This window comes from Gorilla gorilla, chromosome 17 (assembly GCF_029281585.2).
Source record: "Gorilla gorilla gorilla isolate KB3781 chromosome 17, NHGRI_mGorGor1-v2.1_pri, whole genome shotgun sequence".
Lineage (NCBI taxonomy): Eukaryota > Metazoa > Chordata > Mammalia > Primates > Hominidae > Gorilla > Gorilla gorilla.
In genome coordinates, this window is record NC_073241.2 from 38,472,869 (window position 1) to 38,489,591 (window position 16,723).

General features: G+C 46.3%; 1 protein-coding gene across 5 annotated transcripts in view; it reads right to left on the minus strand.

Moving 5' to 3' along the window:
* The window catches only part of GNAL (G protein subunit alpha L), a 189,361-nt gene that overhangs the window by 113,118 nt on the left and 59,520 nt on the right, over nt 1-16,723 (minus strand). The window contains exons 1-5 of one of the 5 annotated variants that reach the window (XM_019014025.4): nt 15,579-16,664; nt 14,494-14,743; nt 14,147-14,219; nt 13,384-13,438; nt 13,122-13,241 (exon numbers count right to left, since the gene is read on the minus strand). In XM_019014025.4, coding sequence (XP_018869570.1) covers nt 13,122-13,241; nt 13,384-13,438; nt 14,147-14,219; nt 14,494-14,638 — 393 coding nt within the window. In that variant the 5' untranslated portion in view covers nt 14,639-14,743; nt 15,579-16,664. Of the gene's footprint in view, nt 1-13,121; nt 13,242-13,383; nt 13,439-14,146; nt 14,220-14,493; nt 14,744-15,380; nt 16,665-16,723 lie in introns of those variants that run through there. The other 4 variants (XM_055368435.2, XM_004059192.5, XM_019014026.4 and 1 more) reach the window with 4 other exon arrangements.

Here is a 16,723-nt window from a genome sequence, read left to right on the forward strand (position 1 = left end):
TAATAAAATCGTTCTATATTTTTGCAATTAAGTACTCCGGCATTTGGTCTCAGCACCCAAGCAGTTTCCAGCTAATTTACTCTATTGTTAAATTTCACTTGGAAAACACTTACTTGGCAATTCAGGTTAGATATTTGCCCCATACTAACAAGATTAACCACGGTAACATTTTATAACAGATTCTCTTCACTACAAGATAAAAGTAGGTTGAGAAGATCGCCCTTTGGGGACTCGAAGTCAGTTTAAGGCCAACCATTCTGTTGAAACACCACACTGGCTGTCTCTGGGGACTCTGGGGGGCTGGGCAGGAGCAGCCTCTTCCCTTCCTGCTCCTTTATATCTTTTGGATTTTATGCCATCCACAAATATTTCCTATCCAAACAAATACAAACACAAATTAAAAATGGAATTGCTTTGTGTAGTGAGAATGTTATGCATACAGTTGATTTAATTCAATTTATGCCATGAAGATGACAGGATAAAAAAAGTATGAGATTATTTTAAAGGTGAAAAAACCCCCACACCTTCATGGATGACATTCTCATGCAAAACTAAAAAATAAGAAAGCCAGTGTTTCAAAGGAACCTTCTCAAGAACAACTTCATTATTCTGCCTCTTAAAACCTAGTGTGCTTTTCTCACAAACCACACGTGTTGACTCATTTAAGTCTTAATTTGGCATAAGAATAGCCTCCTCGCTCTGCTCCTTCTACTGATTCCTGAGAGAGTGCTAAGACGTTCAAAATATTTTCTCTCAGTTACATAAAACTAGCAACAATAAGAACAAAATGCTCTAATACTTAAGGTATGTTTAACGCCACATTCTTCTGAAAAGAGCAAGTGTCCTTAGAGATGAACAACAAACTTCCAATACATTCAAACTGGAGGCGAACTTTGGAAACAAAAATCTTTTTTGTTCAGCCTCACATTTTCAAAGGATTTGAAGTTTCAAAGATATCCTATCCAAGAAATAATAATAATAAAAAAGGTACACAAATACACAATAGAATATTATTCAGCAGTGAAAAAAAAATGAAGTCCTGTCATTTGCAGCAACATGGATAGAACGAACATTGTGTTACGGGAAATAAGCCAAGCACAGGAAGACAAATATCACATGTTCTCACTCCTATGTGGGAGCTAAAAAGTGGACCTCATGGAGGTAGAGAACAGAATGATGCTTACCAGAGGCTGGGAAGAATAGTGGGGAGGTGGGTGAAGAGAGAATGATTAACGGGCACAAAAGTACAGATGCATAGAAGGAATAAGATACAGTATTGAGGAGCACCATGGGGCAACTGTAACTTAATAATTTATTGTATATTTCAAAGTACCTAGAGGACCGGAATTAGAATAGTCCTAACACAAAGGAATGATAAATGTTTGAGGTGACGGCTATTCCAATTACTCTAATTTGATAACTTACTGTATGCTTGTATCAAAATATCACACGTACCCTATAAACATGTACAACTACTATATACCCATCAAAAAATTTAAAAACCAAAAAAAGTTGCCTTAATTACTTTGTGGCCCTTTAATTCATTTTCTATAAGAAAAAACACTTTAGATAAAAATGGTCATGTGGCTCAAGCCCCGATTTCTTGGTGTGCTGGTGAGTTTGAGAGGTCGCTGTTGTGGCTGGTCCTCCATGTGCTTTTATTATCAAGAGCATGAAATGATGCATTTTTTATGATGACAAAGCAGCATCACCATCTCCATTTTCTTTTTCTAATTGTTTTTTCATCAGGTATTTTTATGGGGCAGCCTGTGCTGTTAACCATAAGGAACATCAACTGATTTTATAGATATTTGAAGAATAGATGTAAAACAACTTTTAACCATTTGCTTTTATTAACAAAAATAAAGTCTTCAGTATGTACAGTCTATTATATTCAGCTTTCATAGATATGCCTGCTTCTTTTGACTCCAGCCCACCCCACCTAGCTACACAGAACTTACATCCATTTTCTTTTTTTTGTTGTTTGTTTGTTTGTTTTGAGACAGGGTCTCACTCTGCCGCCCAGGCAGGAGTGCAGTGGCTGGATCATGGCTCACTGTGACCTCTGCCTCCCAGGCTCAGGGAGTTGCTATTTCAGGTGGCAGCCACCACACCCAGTGTATTTTTTGTAGAGACAGGGTTTCACCATGTTGCCTAGGCTTGTCTCTCAAACTCCTGGACTCAAGTGATCCGCCTGCCTGGGCCTCCCAAAGTGCTGGGATTACAGGCATGGGCCACCTATTTTATTTTAATCATAGTATTTAGAAAGTCAAAAGATTGAGCAGTTTTCTCCCTTACATATTTATTGCTCAAGCCTACTGGTGTGTGAAAACTAGAGTGTGAGTTTTGATAAGAACAGGATATTTGGGCCAGGCATGGTGGCTCACGCCTGTAATCCCAACACCTTGGGAGATCAAGGTGGGCGGATTACTTAAGGTTGGGAGTTTGAGACCAGCCTGGCCAACATAGTGCAACCCCGTCTCTACTAAAAATACAAAAAAATTAGCTGGGCATGGTGGTGGGTGCCTGTAATTCCAGCTACTCAGGAGGCTGAGGCAGGAGAACTGCTTGAACTTGAAGGGAGGAGGTTGCAGTGAGCCGAGCTTGTGCCCCTGCACTCTAGCCTGGGCGACAGAGCAAGACTCTGTCTCAAAAAAACAAACAAACAAACAAAAAAAAAAACAGGATATTTGTACAGTTTCAAAAACCATTCCTGGAATTTACTTATAAATTACCAAGGGAAAAAGGGCGTCTATATAGAAGCAGACCCCACCTTAACTAGTGACCAGAGTTAACGTCACAGATGCACCGAGAAGGAAGGATTCATGATCACTTCTCTGCTGTTGCTCCAAATACAAAACCTCAAAGGAACTCTGAGTGTGGGTGTTCTACAAAGTCAATGTCAGGCCAAGGTCATGACAAAAAAGGTCGGCTGAGCAACTGTTCTAGCATAGAGAGAAATGGAAGTTAAATGTCATGAGTGATCCTGGATTGGATTACTGACCAGAGTTACCAATATCATTATTATTGTTACTGCTATTATTTCATTATATTATTGAGACTCTTGGTAAAATCTGAGTAAGGTTTGTTGATTACAAAATGATGGTCGGATGTGGTGGCTCACACCTGTAATCTCGGCACTTTGGGAGGGAGGTGGATCACTTGAAGCTGGGAGTTTGAGACCAGCCTGGCCAACATGGTGAAATCCCATCTCTACTAAAAATACAAAAATTAGCCAGGCATGGTGGTGGGCTATGCCTGTAGTCCCAGCTACTTGGGAGGCTGCAGTGAGCCGAGATCGCACCACTGCACTCCAGCCTGGGAGACAGAGCGAGACTCTGTTCAAAAAAAAAAAAAAAGGCTGGGCGCGGTGGCTCACGCCTGTAATCCCAGCACTTTGGGATGCCGAGGCGGGCGGATCACGAGGTCAGGAGATCGAGACCAAGGTGAAACCCCGTCTCTACTAAAAATACAAAAAGTTAGCCGGGCGTAGTGGCGGGCGCCTGTAGTCCCAGCTACTCAGGAGGCTGAGGCAGGAGAATGGCGTGAACCCGGGAGGCGGAGCTTGCAGTGAGCCGAGATCGCGCCACTGCAGTCCAGCCTGGGTGACAGAGCGAGACTCCGTCTCAAAAAAAAAAAAAAAAAGATATCGTATTAATGTTAAATCTCCTAATTTTGATACCTGTGCTGTGGTTACAGAAGTGAAGTGGATGTCCTCATTCTAAGGAAATACACACTGATGTATTTAGAGGCAAGGGGGCATGATGTCTACAACCAACTCTCAAATCGTTCACAAAAATGTGTGTTAGTGTAGAGAGAGTGAGAGCACGAACGTGGCCACACATTAGCTATCGATGAATCTGGGGGAAGGACACATGGGAGTCTTTGGTACTTCTTTTGTATTGTTCAGGTAAAGATTAAAATCATTTCAAAATAAAAAGCTAACATTGATTAGGAGTACCTCTTATGATAATATTGCAAAGAAAAAAATGGAATTTAAGAAAAGTATCTTTATTGAAGCTCTAATATGGTTAACGTATCGAACTGAAATGTTTTACTATAATAATAAAAATTCCTTTTATTAGCATCTCAGATGTGCAGAATAATACAATACTCATTCTCAGTGGGGGTTTCCCTCCTCCTTAATATCATGACATAAGCCATGTGAGACCTGGAAGCAGGTTTCTGGTACAGGAAATGCCCTTTGTCCAATGACAGACAAATTCCCAGAGCACCATCCCCACAGCAGATACAAAGCCTGGCCTCTTTATGAATTCGGAAGTGATCCTTCCAAAAAAACCTTGCATTTTTGTCACTCCCCCAAAGAAAACCATGGAATGGTTCTCCCCAGCCTTGAGGAGGAAGCCCAGGCCCCTTGGCCAGGCTCGCAGGACTCTCCCTAACCCGCCGTGGCCTGACTGGGCTTTTGGTCTGCAGGGAAGGTGCCACCCACCCTCAAGCACTGTCCTCTCTATGTCCACCTGCCCTCTAAGCCCTTCCCATTCAAGAAAGATTCAGCTCAGTGTGACGCCAGCTGCATGGGTGTCCCCAGGTGGCCCCAAGAACTTCCTTAAATGTAGCCTTACACACCTGTATTTCTTAAGCCTGTATCCCTGCCAGAGGTAGAAAAGTGCTGTTCCTTATTCATCTTGGTGTCCACAAGATGGATAATATGTGTACTGAATAATTACTGAAGCAAGGGCAGTCCACGTGACCTCTTCCATGTCACCTGCTTCCCCTCCACAGTGCTGGCAGAAGAGCTTCGGGGCCTCCATGTGGCCCCACTGAAAACTGTTGCTTATGGACTACTCTGTGATGACAACCTTTCATGGGAAAGACAGGCAGCTCAGGAAGCCACGTTCCATCTTCGCCAACTACTGGGAAGCTCCATGGACAGCTGGCAAATGAAATCAGCTTCCAGGCTGCCTCTCCCTCTCCACCTCCTGTGCCTCCCTGTCCTCAGCTGGGGCTGTCAGGCCAAATGGTCCCTGAGGCCTCACGCACCATCTATTTTCAACACACATCACTGTTTTCCTCTGCAAAGTGGGACTTCTGTTAGGCCCATAGAATCAATATGGCAGCCCTGAGCCTAAGACACAGGCGTTCACTGCTTCCAGTAACCAGGTGTGCAAATTAGAACAAGAAAGATTATTGTGCATTTTAAAAAAAGGTCTTTCCTAGGACTTTTTTAAAAACCAGAGAACATGCCTTAGGACATCTAACTATTTGTGAAGTATTTATTTTAGCATGATCTCCCTTTGAGGGGTGCAGTCAGGGTGCATTTCACCTTTCTACCACTAGACAGCACGAAGCAAAGGAGCACTGCGGTGAGCACAAAAGAATGAGGCTGCAGCTTATTGGAACTTGCAGCAAAACTGGGCAGAAACTGCAGGCCTAGGGAGAGAGGCAAAAAATCCCATAGAAATCCGCAAAATCCAGGGGAGTGCCAGGCAGCCTCAAAGAACCTGAGGCTAGGCCAGCCACAGGATCAGAAGGCCAGGACACAGGCCAAGCCGAAATGGTGGGAAAGAGCAAGGCCAATGTTAGCAAAGAAAATCCAACTGAAAATAAGGTAGAGAAAGAGAAGGAGAGCCGAGCTCTGGGGCCTGCTGGTAACAGAGAACAGGCAGGAAGTGAGGTTCACGGTAACCTGCCGGGGAGCCTGGGGGACTCCCACATGAGAACCTGTGCTCTGAGAGGGCACAGGGATGAGGATTCCTGAGCAGTCAGGGGCCTCACTTCCTTTGGGGATAACTAGGGGTGCCTTCTCCCAGGAGGGCTGTGAAGTGTTAAGCATGTCAGCTCTTGGCATGGGACAGAAGGGACTGCCTATAAATGCTGGCTTGAGGTGGAGGTGCAGGCGGTGACAACTAAGGGGAGCGACTGACTCCCCGTGGATCCAGAGGGGAGTGGACAGTAAGCCACGTCAGACCACGGGACCTGGGGGCCAGGTGGACTGAGGTGGAGCCACTAACCAGCCCCGGCAACTGAGGCGAGGCCAAGAATGGTGCTAGCTCTGCTCCACTTCCTCCGGCAGAGCAGGATTGCTCATTTTAAAGCTGTACTGCCCATGTCCCAGCCACTGTTTTAGATATTAACATGTTTAATCCTCACATCAGCCACAGGAAGTAGGTATTGCCATCATCTCTACTGTACCATTGAGAAAAGGCAGATAGCAATGAGGTCATGTGTTCAAGGTCACACACAAAGGGTCTGGCAGGGCTAGAATTTGAACACAGTTTGGGCTGGCCCCACACCTCCCCTTAAGACCCCCTTTCAAGATGCAAACACCATGCTGTCCACAGAATCCCAGGCCTGGGGGTGTCTGCACCCTGTCCACCCTTGTGTCCCCCTGCAGGGGCTCCTTACCGGCCCTGCCTCAGCCCCTATGAAGACCCAGGGGAAGCGCCAAGCCCAAAAACCCTTCTCCCAGTGACTCCCATTCAAGACAGACCCAGCAGAGGGGCAGTGAGACCTTAAGTGGGCCCCTATAATAAATTTCCATTTATTAATTACATCTGAAAATACTGGAAGGAAAACATGGTACGTTTTCCTTCCATGCCAGATACAAGCGTCTTTAAGAGGTTCAGTGTACTGCAGAAGGCGAAAGTTTACTGTGCCCTTCTTACATCAGCTCAAATGTTGCCTTTCTCCCATAAAACATGCACCAGACCTCACTAGCTCAAAAGGCAAAGAACAGGATGGCTGTGGGGCAATCAATTTCAGTACCATCTTGAATTAGGTGGTTGCTGTTTTGCTGTATGTGTGGGGACCTCATGTTCTTTCACACTGTGTGACATCCCAATTGGCCTGTCCCCCGACTTCTTGTGCCCACAGGTCCTTACTGAAGTGGATTCAGAGGATTCTATCATAACCTAAGTTAGCAGGCACATGGAGATTGTTTGCAGCGCACCCGGCAGGAGATGCACTCCAAGAGCGAGCTGTGGGGAGAGGAGGCGGTGGAGAAAGAGGCCTGGTCCTCAGGGAGCGAACACAGCCGGCCCCATCATTTTCTGATGGCACTGGGAGGTGGGTTTGATGAGGTACTGGGCAGGAATGGTCACCACGGGTGCAGGGAACCCAAGTAGAGGCTGCCGTGGAGGAACTCATGCTGACCTGATTTACACGGTGGGCTTCAGCTTGGTTGGTTAAAAAAAGACACACACACGAAAACCCACAGCACAAAGCCTTCTAGCAGGAGATAGACACAAGCTTGGAGAGGGAACACAGATATTGTGCGGAAGAATCTGACCGCATTCTGGAGATTCTGCACACATCTCCCAAGGAGAGGCGGCAGCACACGGCAGCAGCCGCTGAGGCTCTGCATGGCACTCCCTGGGCTGGGCACCGCACTTGGCTCTCTATGCAGGGCCACAAGCTGCAATGGGCGTAGGCCACTTGCTCAAAGTCACACCAGGCCGTTTGGCTCCCGGGGCCTTGGCCCAGGCCACTGTGGCCTCCTTTGCCTGCACACTGACCGAACACTCAGACGTTAGCCACACAGGGTGCCTCCTGACTTGGGGCTGCTGTTGGAAAGTGACAGAGTAGCTCTCACCTGGGAGGAAGGCAAAACACTGACCTCTGCTCTCTGGGTAATAATTTAGGAAACACCAGGTGGTAATGACAAAGTACTGACCAACAGATCAGACTGCTTTTCTGTTTCTTGTTTAGCCTTATTTATCCTCTTCCCCTTAGAAAAAACTAGCAAAATACAATTTGAAAAGAGCTAATAATTTTAAGAATATTTTAAGAATAAAAATGAAACAAATGAATAACTCAATTGAATTCAACAGTGATTTTGCTTGGTATGGTGCTAAAGGATTTTTGGAGGAGGCAACCACAACATTTTTCTTCTTTTTTCTTTTCTTTTCTTCTTTTTTTTTTTTTTTTTGAGACGGAGTCTTGCTCTGTTGCCCAGGCTGGAGTGCAATATCACGATCTTGGCTCACTGCAACCTCCGCCTCCTGGGTTCAAGTTATTCTCCTGCCTCAGCCTCCCTAGTAGCTGGGATTACAGGCGCCCGCCACCATGCCCGGCTAATTTTTCTAATTTTAGTAGAGATGGGGTTTCACCATGTTGGCCAGGCTGGTCTGAAACTCCTGACCTCAGGTGATTGACCTGCCTTGGCCTCCCAAAGTACTGGGATTACAGGTGTGAGCCACCACGCCCGGCCTATTTTTCCTATTTCATAAATGATCAGCTAATCTATGTTTTAGCATAATCACTTAAGACTATTTATTTTGCATCATTGCATCTGCTGGCTGCTATGCAAAATTTGGCTGCTAAGACATGGTGCCAACTAGTGAGGGGCTTACGGGGGGCGGGGAGTCAAGCCTTGAACAAAGATAACCTGAAGCTTTGGGTGTATTCATGAGAAAAACTCTAATCAGGCAACTGTCAATTCATTATTTGTAGCTAATCCCAGTACTTTTCTATTGTGATTTATGTGTTGTAAAATATGTTTGTGTTATTTCATTTGAAATTAAAATTTAACATATGCCGACCTTGTCTCCAAAGATTTCACATTATTCTGCAGCAAATATCCTGCCGGTTTGCAGTGAAGATAACTGGAGTTTTTTTGTTTTTTGCTTTGACCTGGTATGAAACTCCCCTTTACAGTTCTGGCTTGTGAAGGGAATAACTGTATCACGTGAGCTCGAGGTCACAAGAATTTTATCATCCATCGCTGTTCATTATAACCTGAACAATACCAGTTTATGGATAATTGCAAAACTAGACGATCATCCCCATGTAAGCTACCAATTTGCTTTCACAATTTGCTTGAAAAGCCTTTGCTAACAAGCCCTCCCTCACCTCTCTGCCACCAAATCTGAAAACATACCTGCGTCTGCACCTGTTCTCTGCCTTCTCAAGTGGGGAGGTGGTCTGGTCCTTTTTTGTTCTGGACCCCATTCTTCTCGAGGACTGGACTCCTGCCATACACAGCCTCTTTCTTCTGTATTGTCATTTTCTCCTGCTTTATCAAGTGATTCCAGCCCTTTTCATTCAGACAGGGTTTTGTATCTTTCATCTTGACCTTGCCTACCTTCCCAGCTGCTGCCTGGCTCCTCAGCCTTCCTCCACAGCAAAACCTCCAGAAAGCCTAATCTGCCGCTGCCACCTGCACCCACTCACATCACATTCTCTCCTCAATACCCTCCACCTGGGTCCTTATCAAGGTCACCGGTGACCTTGAAGCCGCCAAAGCCATTTTAACCTTAATGTCCATCTTGACTCCCCGGTCAGCACTGCCCACCGCTGACATCCCTTCCTTCTGCAATGGCTCCTCCTGGGGCCTCACGCATCCAGCTGTCCACCTGGTGTCTCCACTTAGATGTCGTAATAGTCATCTCCAACTCACCAGGAAAACAAAACCTCCTCATATCTGCCTCCTCCCAACCTGTTTCTACCTTCTATGCAGAAATTCAGACCCAAATGCTCAGAGTCATTCTTGATTGATCTATTTCCCCTCAGTACTCACATCCACATGCTGACAAGTCTAAATGGTTGTTTCCAAAATAAATCCCAACTCAGGCCACTTTCCTCCACCCCCATGATCCCCTCCCACTGCAAGCTCTCCCATTACCTTTCCACTGTATTATTAGACTAGTCTCCGAAGTGGTTGCCCTCCTTCAACTCCTGCCTCCCCACAATCCGTTCTCCACCCACAGCCAGAGTGATCTTGATGAAACACAATGAGATCTCATGGCTCCACTGCTTAGAACCCTCCAAAGCTTCGTGTGTCCGGACACACCTGGCCTCTAAGGCTGATGATAAGATCCAGCCTCCGAGTCTCTCTGACCTCGCCACAGCAGCCCTTGGCTGATAGGTACTAACCACATTTGCCTGCTTTCTGTTACAACTTCAGATTCATGGAATTCAACTGAAATTCAAATGAAAGACACCATAGAGAGCAAAAGACCCAAAGAGCAACCCACCCGTATTTCCCCCATGTGCAATATTCTCAGAGAAAATTCTCAAGATGTTTGTTTCTAAGATAAGTTATTCTTCTCCTTTTCCTTCTTAAATTGAAGAACCCTAAAATTAATTTTTAACTTTAATATAATGTATTTGTTTCAAAAGTTATCTTACCCCTATGGGAAAATTAACTTAAGATCCTCAAATAATTGAACCATGACACTGACAGGCTTTCTCAAGGATTCAATCTCAAAAAAGTACTGGATTGAGTAAAACAGTGTTTTGTTTACTATTAAAATACCTGATTTAGCTCTACTTGTATGTTTATAAAAAACATACATTCTTTTAAATAAAAGTTAATTTTCCAATGGAGCATATAAGTCAGATTTGTCTTGATATCATTCTGAATGAGGATCATCAAAATATGAAACCAAGAACTACAAAATTTAATAAGATAAGTAATATAAATATTTCCAAGCACTATGAAATGTCACTAAAATTCTGTGCATATTAAAATTAAAAATAGCATTTTCAGAAGGAATGTTGCATATTTAACATTAATTTCCTGATTTATATAAAAGTCTGGGCTATGTTAAAAATATATAAATATACATAAATATGTATATAAAATACACTCTCATTTGACATGTGCATAGACATTTAAGACAACAGAATGTTAGGCTTAAAAAACATCAGTAAAGCTAACCCCCACAAAAGTATTACCTCTGAAAGAGCATTGTAATTACATTTGCATCTGCTGGTGCTAAATTCTCCTTTACTGTAATGATAATTAATTATGCTTTCTGATAATAACTTTTAAGTAACCTTAATTTATCTATCTGAAAATACATGTGTTCAAAGCAAATGGTTTCTCAAGTTTTTAATTAAAAATGTTCATGATTTAGCTCCAAAAACACTTTCACAAATTAGATGTTTTGGATTCCTTAGATAATATGGGTGGGAGTTACCAATTGTTTCTGCATTTGGGGTTGAATATGGGATGCCTCATCAACCGTGAGACTGTTATGAACGGGAGAAAGAAGACATGGGACCGATTAATAAATCTTAATTTTAATTTCTCACTAGATGTTAAGAATAGCATTTCCCCCCAAATATATAAGATGTTTTACGATTACTTCTAGGCAAACATGATAGGATAAACCCGAGAACTCAGATGCTTTTCTATAAATGTCTAAATCTGAAGTTGAAAGGGAACACCACTCCTGATTTCAACCAGGACCATGTAATTCTGGGTGATTTTGCCAGTGTACATGGCATCAGTGAGAACCGGGAGGACATCTGCACCTCCAGTTAGCAGAGGATCCTGGTGTGGCTGGAGCATCTTCTGCCGACCCCTTCCCCTGCCACGTCAACCCCTTGCCCTCTCCAAGCCATCCAGTTAAAGACATGGGGCCAGATGCCCAGCCCCTTCTTCCAACCAGTGTGCCACTCCTCACTTCTCCATTTTAGAAATTCTACAGATATCACTGGCTCTACACTGGCATGCTTATCAGAAGCAAAAATCATATTAAAGGATGAAAATAAAAGCTTTTTAAAAAAGTTATTCTTGGTTGGGCACGGTGGCTCATGCCTGTAATCCCAGCACTTTGGGAGGCCGAGCCGGGTGGATCATGAGGTCAGGAGATCGAGACCATCCTGGCTAACACGGTGAAACCCCGTCTCTACTAAAAATACAAAAAACATTAGCCGGGCGTGGTGGCGGGCGCCTGTAGTCCCAGCTACTAGGGAGGCTGAGGCAGGAGAATGGCGTGAACCCGGGAGGCGGAGCTTTCAGTGAGCCACGCCACTGCACTCCAGCCTGGACGACAGAGAGAGACTCCATCTCAAAACAAACAAACAAACAAACGAAGAAACAAAGTCATTCTTATTAGCCATCCCAATACAGAGCCCACAGGACAATGGTGCTCTGTAGAGAAGGGGTGGGGTGAGCCAGGGGCCACAGGCCTTGCAGGCAGGGCGGGGTCTCTCTGTTTTCCATATTGGTTTCTCCACATGCTTCCCTTCAAAGAGAGGATTCTAAGAATCAAAAATGTCTCCAAACCACCATGCCAGGCAATACAAATTTTGAAAGACTGTTATTGATGAATACACATACACACACACACACACACACACACACATACACACTCACTTCTGGTGCACTGTAACAAAAATGAAAATGACTTTCTGAGAAGCTTAACAAATACTTTTCCTTTGAAACATGCTTTATGAAATGACCAAATATTTTAAAGAAATGTATATTCTGAAAAACGAGAGAAAACTAACATTGATGTCACTCTTTTGCATAAGCAATACTGCCATCCAAGTGACTAGGAAAAGCAGCCCTAAATAATGCAAATGTGAACCAAACTGCATTTTAATATGATAAACATTCAGAAGTGATCCATGCTATCATTTTTTATACAATGCATTCTTTTCTCAATTGATCTGAAGGCTGTGCATCTTCAAAGCAAACTGAATTCTGCTCTTTCTGTAATTCCCATGGAAGCAATTACCTACCATAAGTATTTTTCTCTACTCATGTAATTTCTACTCTTTTTATCTGGGAAACTGCTTAATTGTTAGTTTAAGAATACAGACAGGAAAAAAAGCACCATCAGCATTTCTTAAAGGTATGCTGCCTTCCCGATTATCAGCCTTCCCCATACACTCATAAAAGCATTTCTTGCAATCCCATTGTAGTTAATTTTTTTTTTTTTTTTTTTTTTTTTGAGATGGGAGTCTCGCTCTGTCACCCAGGCTGGAGGGCAGTGGCGTGATCTCGGCTCACTGCAACCTCCACCTCCCTCGATCAAGCAATTCCCCTGCCTCAGCCTCTTGAGTAGCTGGGATTACAGGCGCACACCACCATGCCCAGCTAATTTTTTTGTATTTTTCGTAGAGATGGGTTTTACCATGTTGGACAGACTGGGCTTGAACTCCTGACCTCAGGCAATCCACCCGCCTCGGCCTCCCAAATCGCTGGGATTACAGGTGTGAGCCACCGCCCCTGGCCGTAGTTAATATTTTTAACAAACACAAATATTTTGGTACAGAGTAAGTATTCCTCTTATGCATTCAGAGAGCTGGATTTCGAAGAAAGTTAATAATGAATTAGTATCAATATTGATTCTCAATAAGAAACCTTATTAAAAATGGTTCCATCTTTCACTAGTTAGAATATTTCAGTAAGCATTTCTTACCTGGGAATATTCAAAGTCAGTGATAGGGGCTATGCTCTTGATGTAGTCTGATCGAAATTGGTTTTCAGGGTTGGCCAGCGGAACTGGAGGTATTATAGTACTCATTGCTGAAACAATTGTCTAAAATGGAATAAGAAAAAAATATGGATAAACATTTAGGCTCCATGTATGATAATCTACAATATGTAATTTCTGTCTACACAGTTTTAGAATGAAGAGCACTTGACTTTTCTAGTAAACAATCATTTAAAAAAGTCCTCACCACGATAGCATCTTTAACATTTTTCCGGATGTCCAGAATTTTCTGTTTCTTTTCCCTGTATTGAAAGAGAGTTGTTATTAGCTTAATTTACTCTTAGCACTGATTCCAATCAATTGAGTGGGATTTTAAATTTCCAGCTACAGCACTGACCTAGACTGGTTTCACTAGAGGTCAGTATCAACCCCCAAGACATCTGCAAAGGTTTTACCTGGGAAAGGAAAGCACCCTTCTTTTCTAATTTGTACTCTAAACAAACTTGAATGCACACATTTTTTTTTAAATCTATAGCTTTAAACAACTATGCAGGTTACACAAAAACTAGGCAAAATCGCTATGGATATTGCATATAAATATAACGATGCAGTTACACTTGTAAATGTATTTTACCTAGATCTATCCCATGGATAATATGTTGACAGTTATAAACTGAAATAGATGCAAACAAATAATATTATATTGAAAAAATATATCGAGATATTGGTTAAGTGTGCTCAGAGCAATACCAGTAATACAGATCAACACTCCAAGAATACCTATAAATCATATTTTGTTAAGCAAGTTTTTTTTCATTAGACACTAGCAGAAGAAGGATTTGCCTAAATATACCAAATCCAACAGCAAATATCTAATTTTTTCCCCCTTGAATGTCTACTCCATTATCAAATAAATTGAAATTGTTCAGAGAAAGCACTTTTGGGACGTCTGGGAGAGAGACAAAGTTTGCATGCAGTTTGGAAGCAAAACCGAAATTGAACATTCTTACTCGGGATTAAACCCATTGACGTGCAGGATCCTCATCTGTTTGACGATAGTGCTTTTCCCAGACTCACCAGCCCCTGCAAACAAACAGAAAGAACGCTGTGATCTGTGTCTGGATATCGCTGCCATCTCTCACCACTAGCCGGGTCTGAGCAATCCTCCTCCCCCAGCACGGGGATTTCCTACACGCGGGTTCCTGGCTGGAGGAGCTCGCCCCGGCCGCCGTCTGGGCTCCGCGGCCCAGAGGTGCGCGCGACCCTCGCCCGGCCCTGCCCGCCCAGCCTGGCGCTCGCCGCTCCTGGCTGTGCGCTCCGCTGGGGCCGGGAGCCGCCGCGCGCCCCTCGGCCTTACCCAGGAGCAGCAGGCGGTGGGTAGCCTTGTAAGCCAGGCGCTCTTTCTGCAACTGCTTCTCGATCTTTTTGTTGGCCTCGCGTCGTTCTTTTTCATCGACGCCCTGGTCTTCCGTCGTCTTGCTGTTGCCGCCCAAACACCCCATGCCTGCCCGCTGGGATGGACGTCAGGAAGTTAGGAATGTGCGCAAAAAGCAATAGACAGTTGGAGACGTGTGCGGCTCCTGCGACGGCTCCTCTCTTTCCTGCTGCTGAAAGAGATGGTCTGGTCTCTTCGGTGTTTTCCGATTCAGAGCAGGCGTTTCTTCTCCCTCCCCCTGCCCACCGCAAACTCCCAACTAAATGGCTGTAAGGAAGACGCGCGGAGTAAAATGCCTTTTTACACGAGAATTGTTTCAAAATCTGCTGGATGAATACGGCACAATGAACGGAGACGGGGGGCGAGGACGCCGGTCTCCGCTGGAGACAGCCGAGGTGGCGCAGCGCCCTGGGTTCGCCCCGCGTCCCTTCGCCCCGCGTCCCTTCGCCCGCACTCCAAGCCTCGCTCAGCCCCGCCCAGCGGGTCCCCGAGGGGGCGGCGCGCTCGGCTGGGTGCCGGGTCCCAACCAGCCGGGGTGGTGGCTGAGCGTGGCGCGGAGGACAGAGCGCGCCACCGGGGTCCCAGAGGGAGACGATGGGCACCTGCCGGGCCGGCTCGCGCCCTGCTATTCCTCAGCCGTCGGACGTGCGCCCCCTCCCTGGTCTGGGTTCCCGGTGCGGGGAAGGGAGAGGGAGGCTGGCTTTGGGGGCGGCCGGGCCGCTGGTCCCGGAGCTCTCGGAGAGGCGCTACCGCGCTGTAGGGGTCAGGGAGCTGACCCCCCACGGAGCCCGGCCGGCTGGGGCGCTTACACGCTGACCCGCCTGGGTTCCGGGCCCGCAGCCCTTCCGCCGCGCCGCGGCCGCCTGGCTCTCTTGCACCCCGAGCCGGGAAAGTGCGTCTGGGCGCGCGCCCCGTGTTGGCTCGGACGCGTCCCTGCTCCTGGCGGGCGAAGACTCGCGCAGGATCATGCATATTCTAGCAGGGAGGAGGATCCCTCCGAAGCTCACCAGTCACACCGCCTTTGTTCTGCTCAGCTTCTAGACTATTCCAGCTCGCCCACGTCGCCGCCTCCCGAGCCTCCTGTCTTTACCTCCAGCCCCCGTTTCTCCTGTGCAGTGCTCCCAAGCAGCACTACCACTCTTCCAGAAGGCACTGTGGCCTCGAACTTGGCGTTGTAGCAGAGGAACGAACTAGGGCGCGAGACTGGCACCTGCCCTCCGTTACTGAGACCCCTCCAATAGGGCCAGAGCCGGCAGCTTGGCGTTTGCAGTGTTGTACTTGGGGGAAGGAGGTCAGAAGAGGGGGCCGGGCCGAAGTCGTGGACAACAGCCGTGGGCGTGGAGAAGTCACTGTTCCTTGTGTGTGGCTGCTCCCAGTTGACCGTCTCGGGCTTGGCGCTGCGCTGTCTAACTTGCCTTTGCTCAGCTCTGTCGTCGAGTCCCTCCACCTTCCAAGAAACCTACACGGTCTTCTTCACTGCGGAGCTGGCCTTCTTCAGGAGAACAGACCACAGCCCGCCCCAGCTCCCCAGGCGGCGCTTCCCCTACCCTCAGGCCCGCCGCTGCCCTGTGGACCTTCGCCCCTCACCCAGCGCACCTTCCCCTCCCCACTCTTGCTTCAACCTCTCCTGCTACCGGCTGGTTTCCCTCAAGCAAGCGAACACATTCAACTCTGTCCCACCTGAACCACAAAACACCTTTCATCTCACGCCCCTTGTTAGTTCCACCAGTTTTCCTCCTGCCCACCGCAGCCAAGAGTTAGAAAGGTCGTCTGACCCCGCCTGTATTCCCCTCCTGCTGCTCCCACCTCAGTCCCTGGCAGCCTGGCTTCCACATTCACCCCATAGGGAAAATACTCTCATCAAGGTCATCTAGGGCCTCCCAGGGGCCAAGTCTCATCCATGAATTTTGGTCTTTATTTTCTTTCCGTCTCTGTGGCTCCTGCTTTGATCCCTCCTAGAGACTGCATTGGGTTTCCGGCTGTCCCTCTGGCCGGTGCATCCGGGCTCCTCCACCCAGGGGTCCGAGGAGCCTTCCCCACAGCACAGCCTCTCAACCCACACACGTTCCTGACGGGCTGACTGCATCCTCCATACTCTGCCCACTCAGCTCTCACCGTGCCCACCGCGGATCTCTAGCCCAGCCCATCCTGC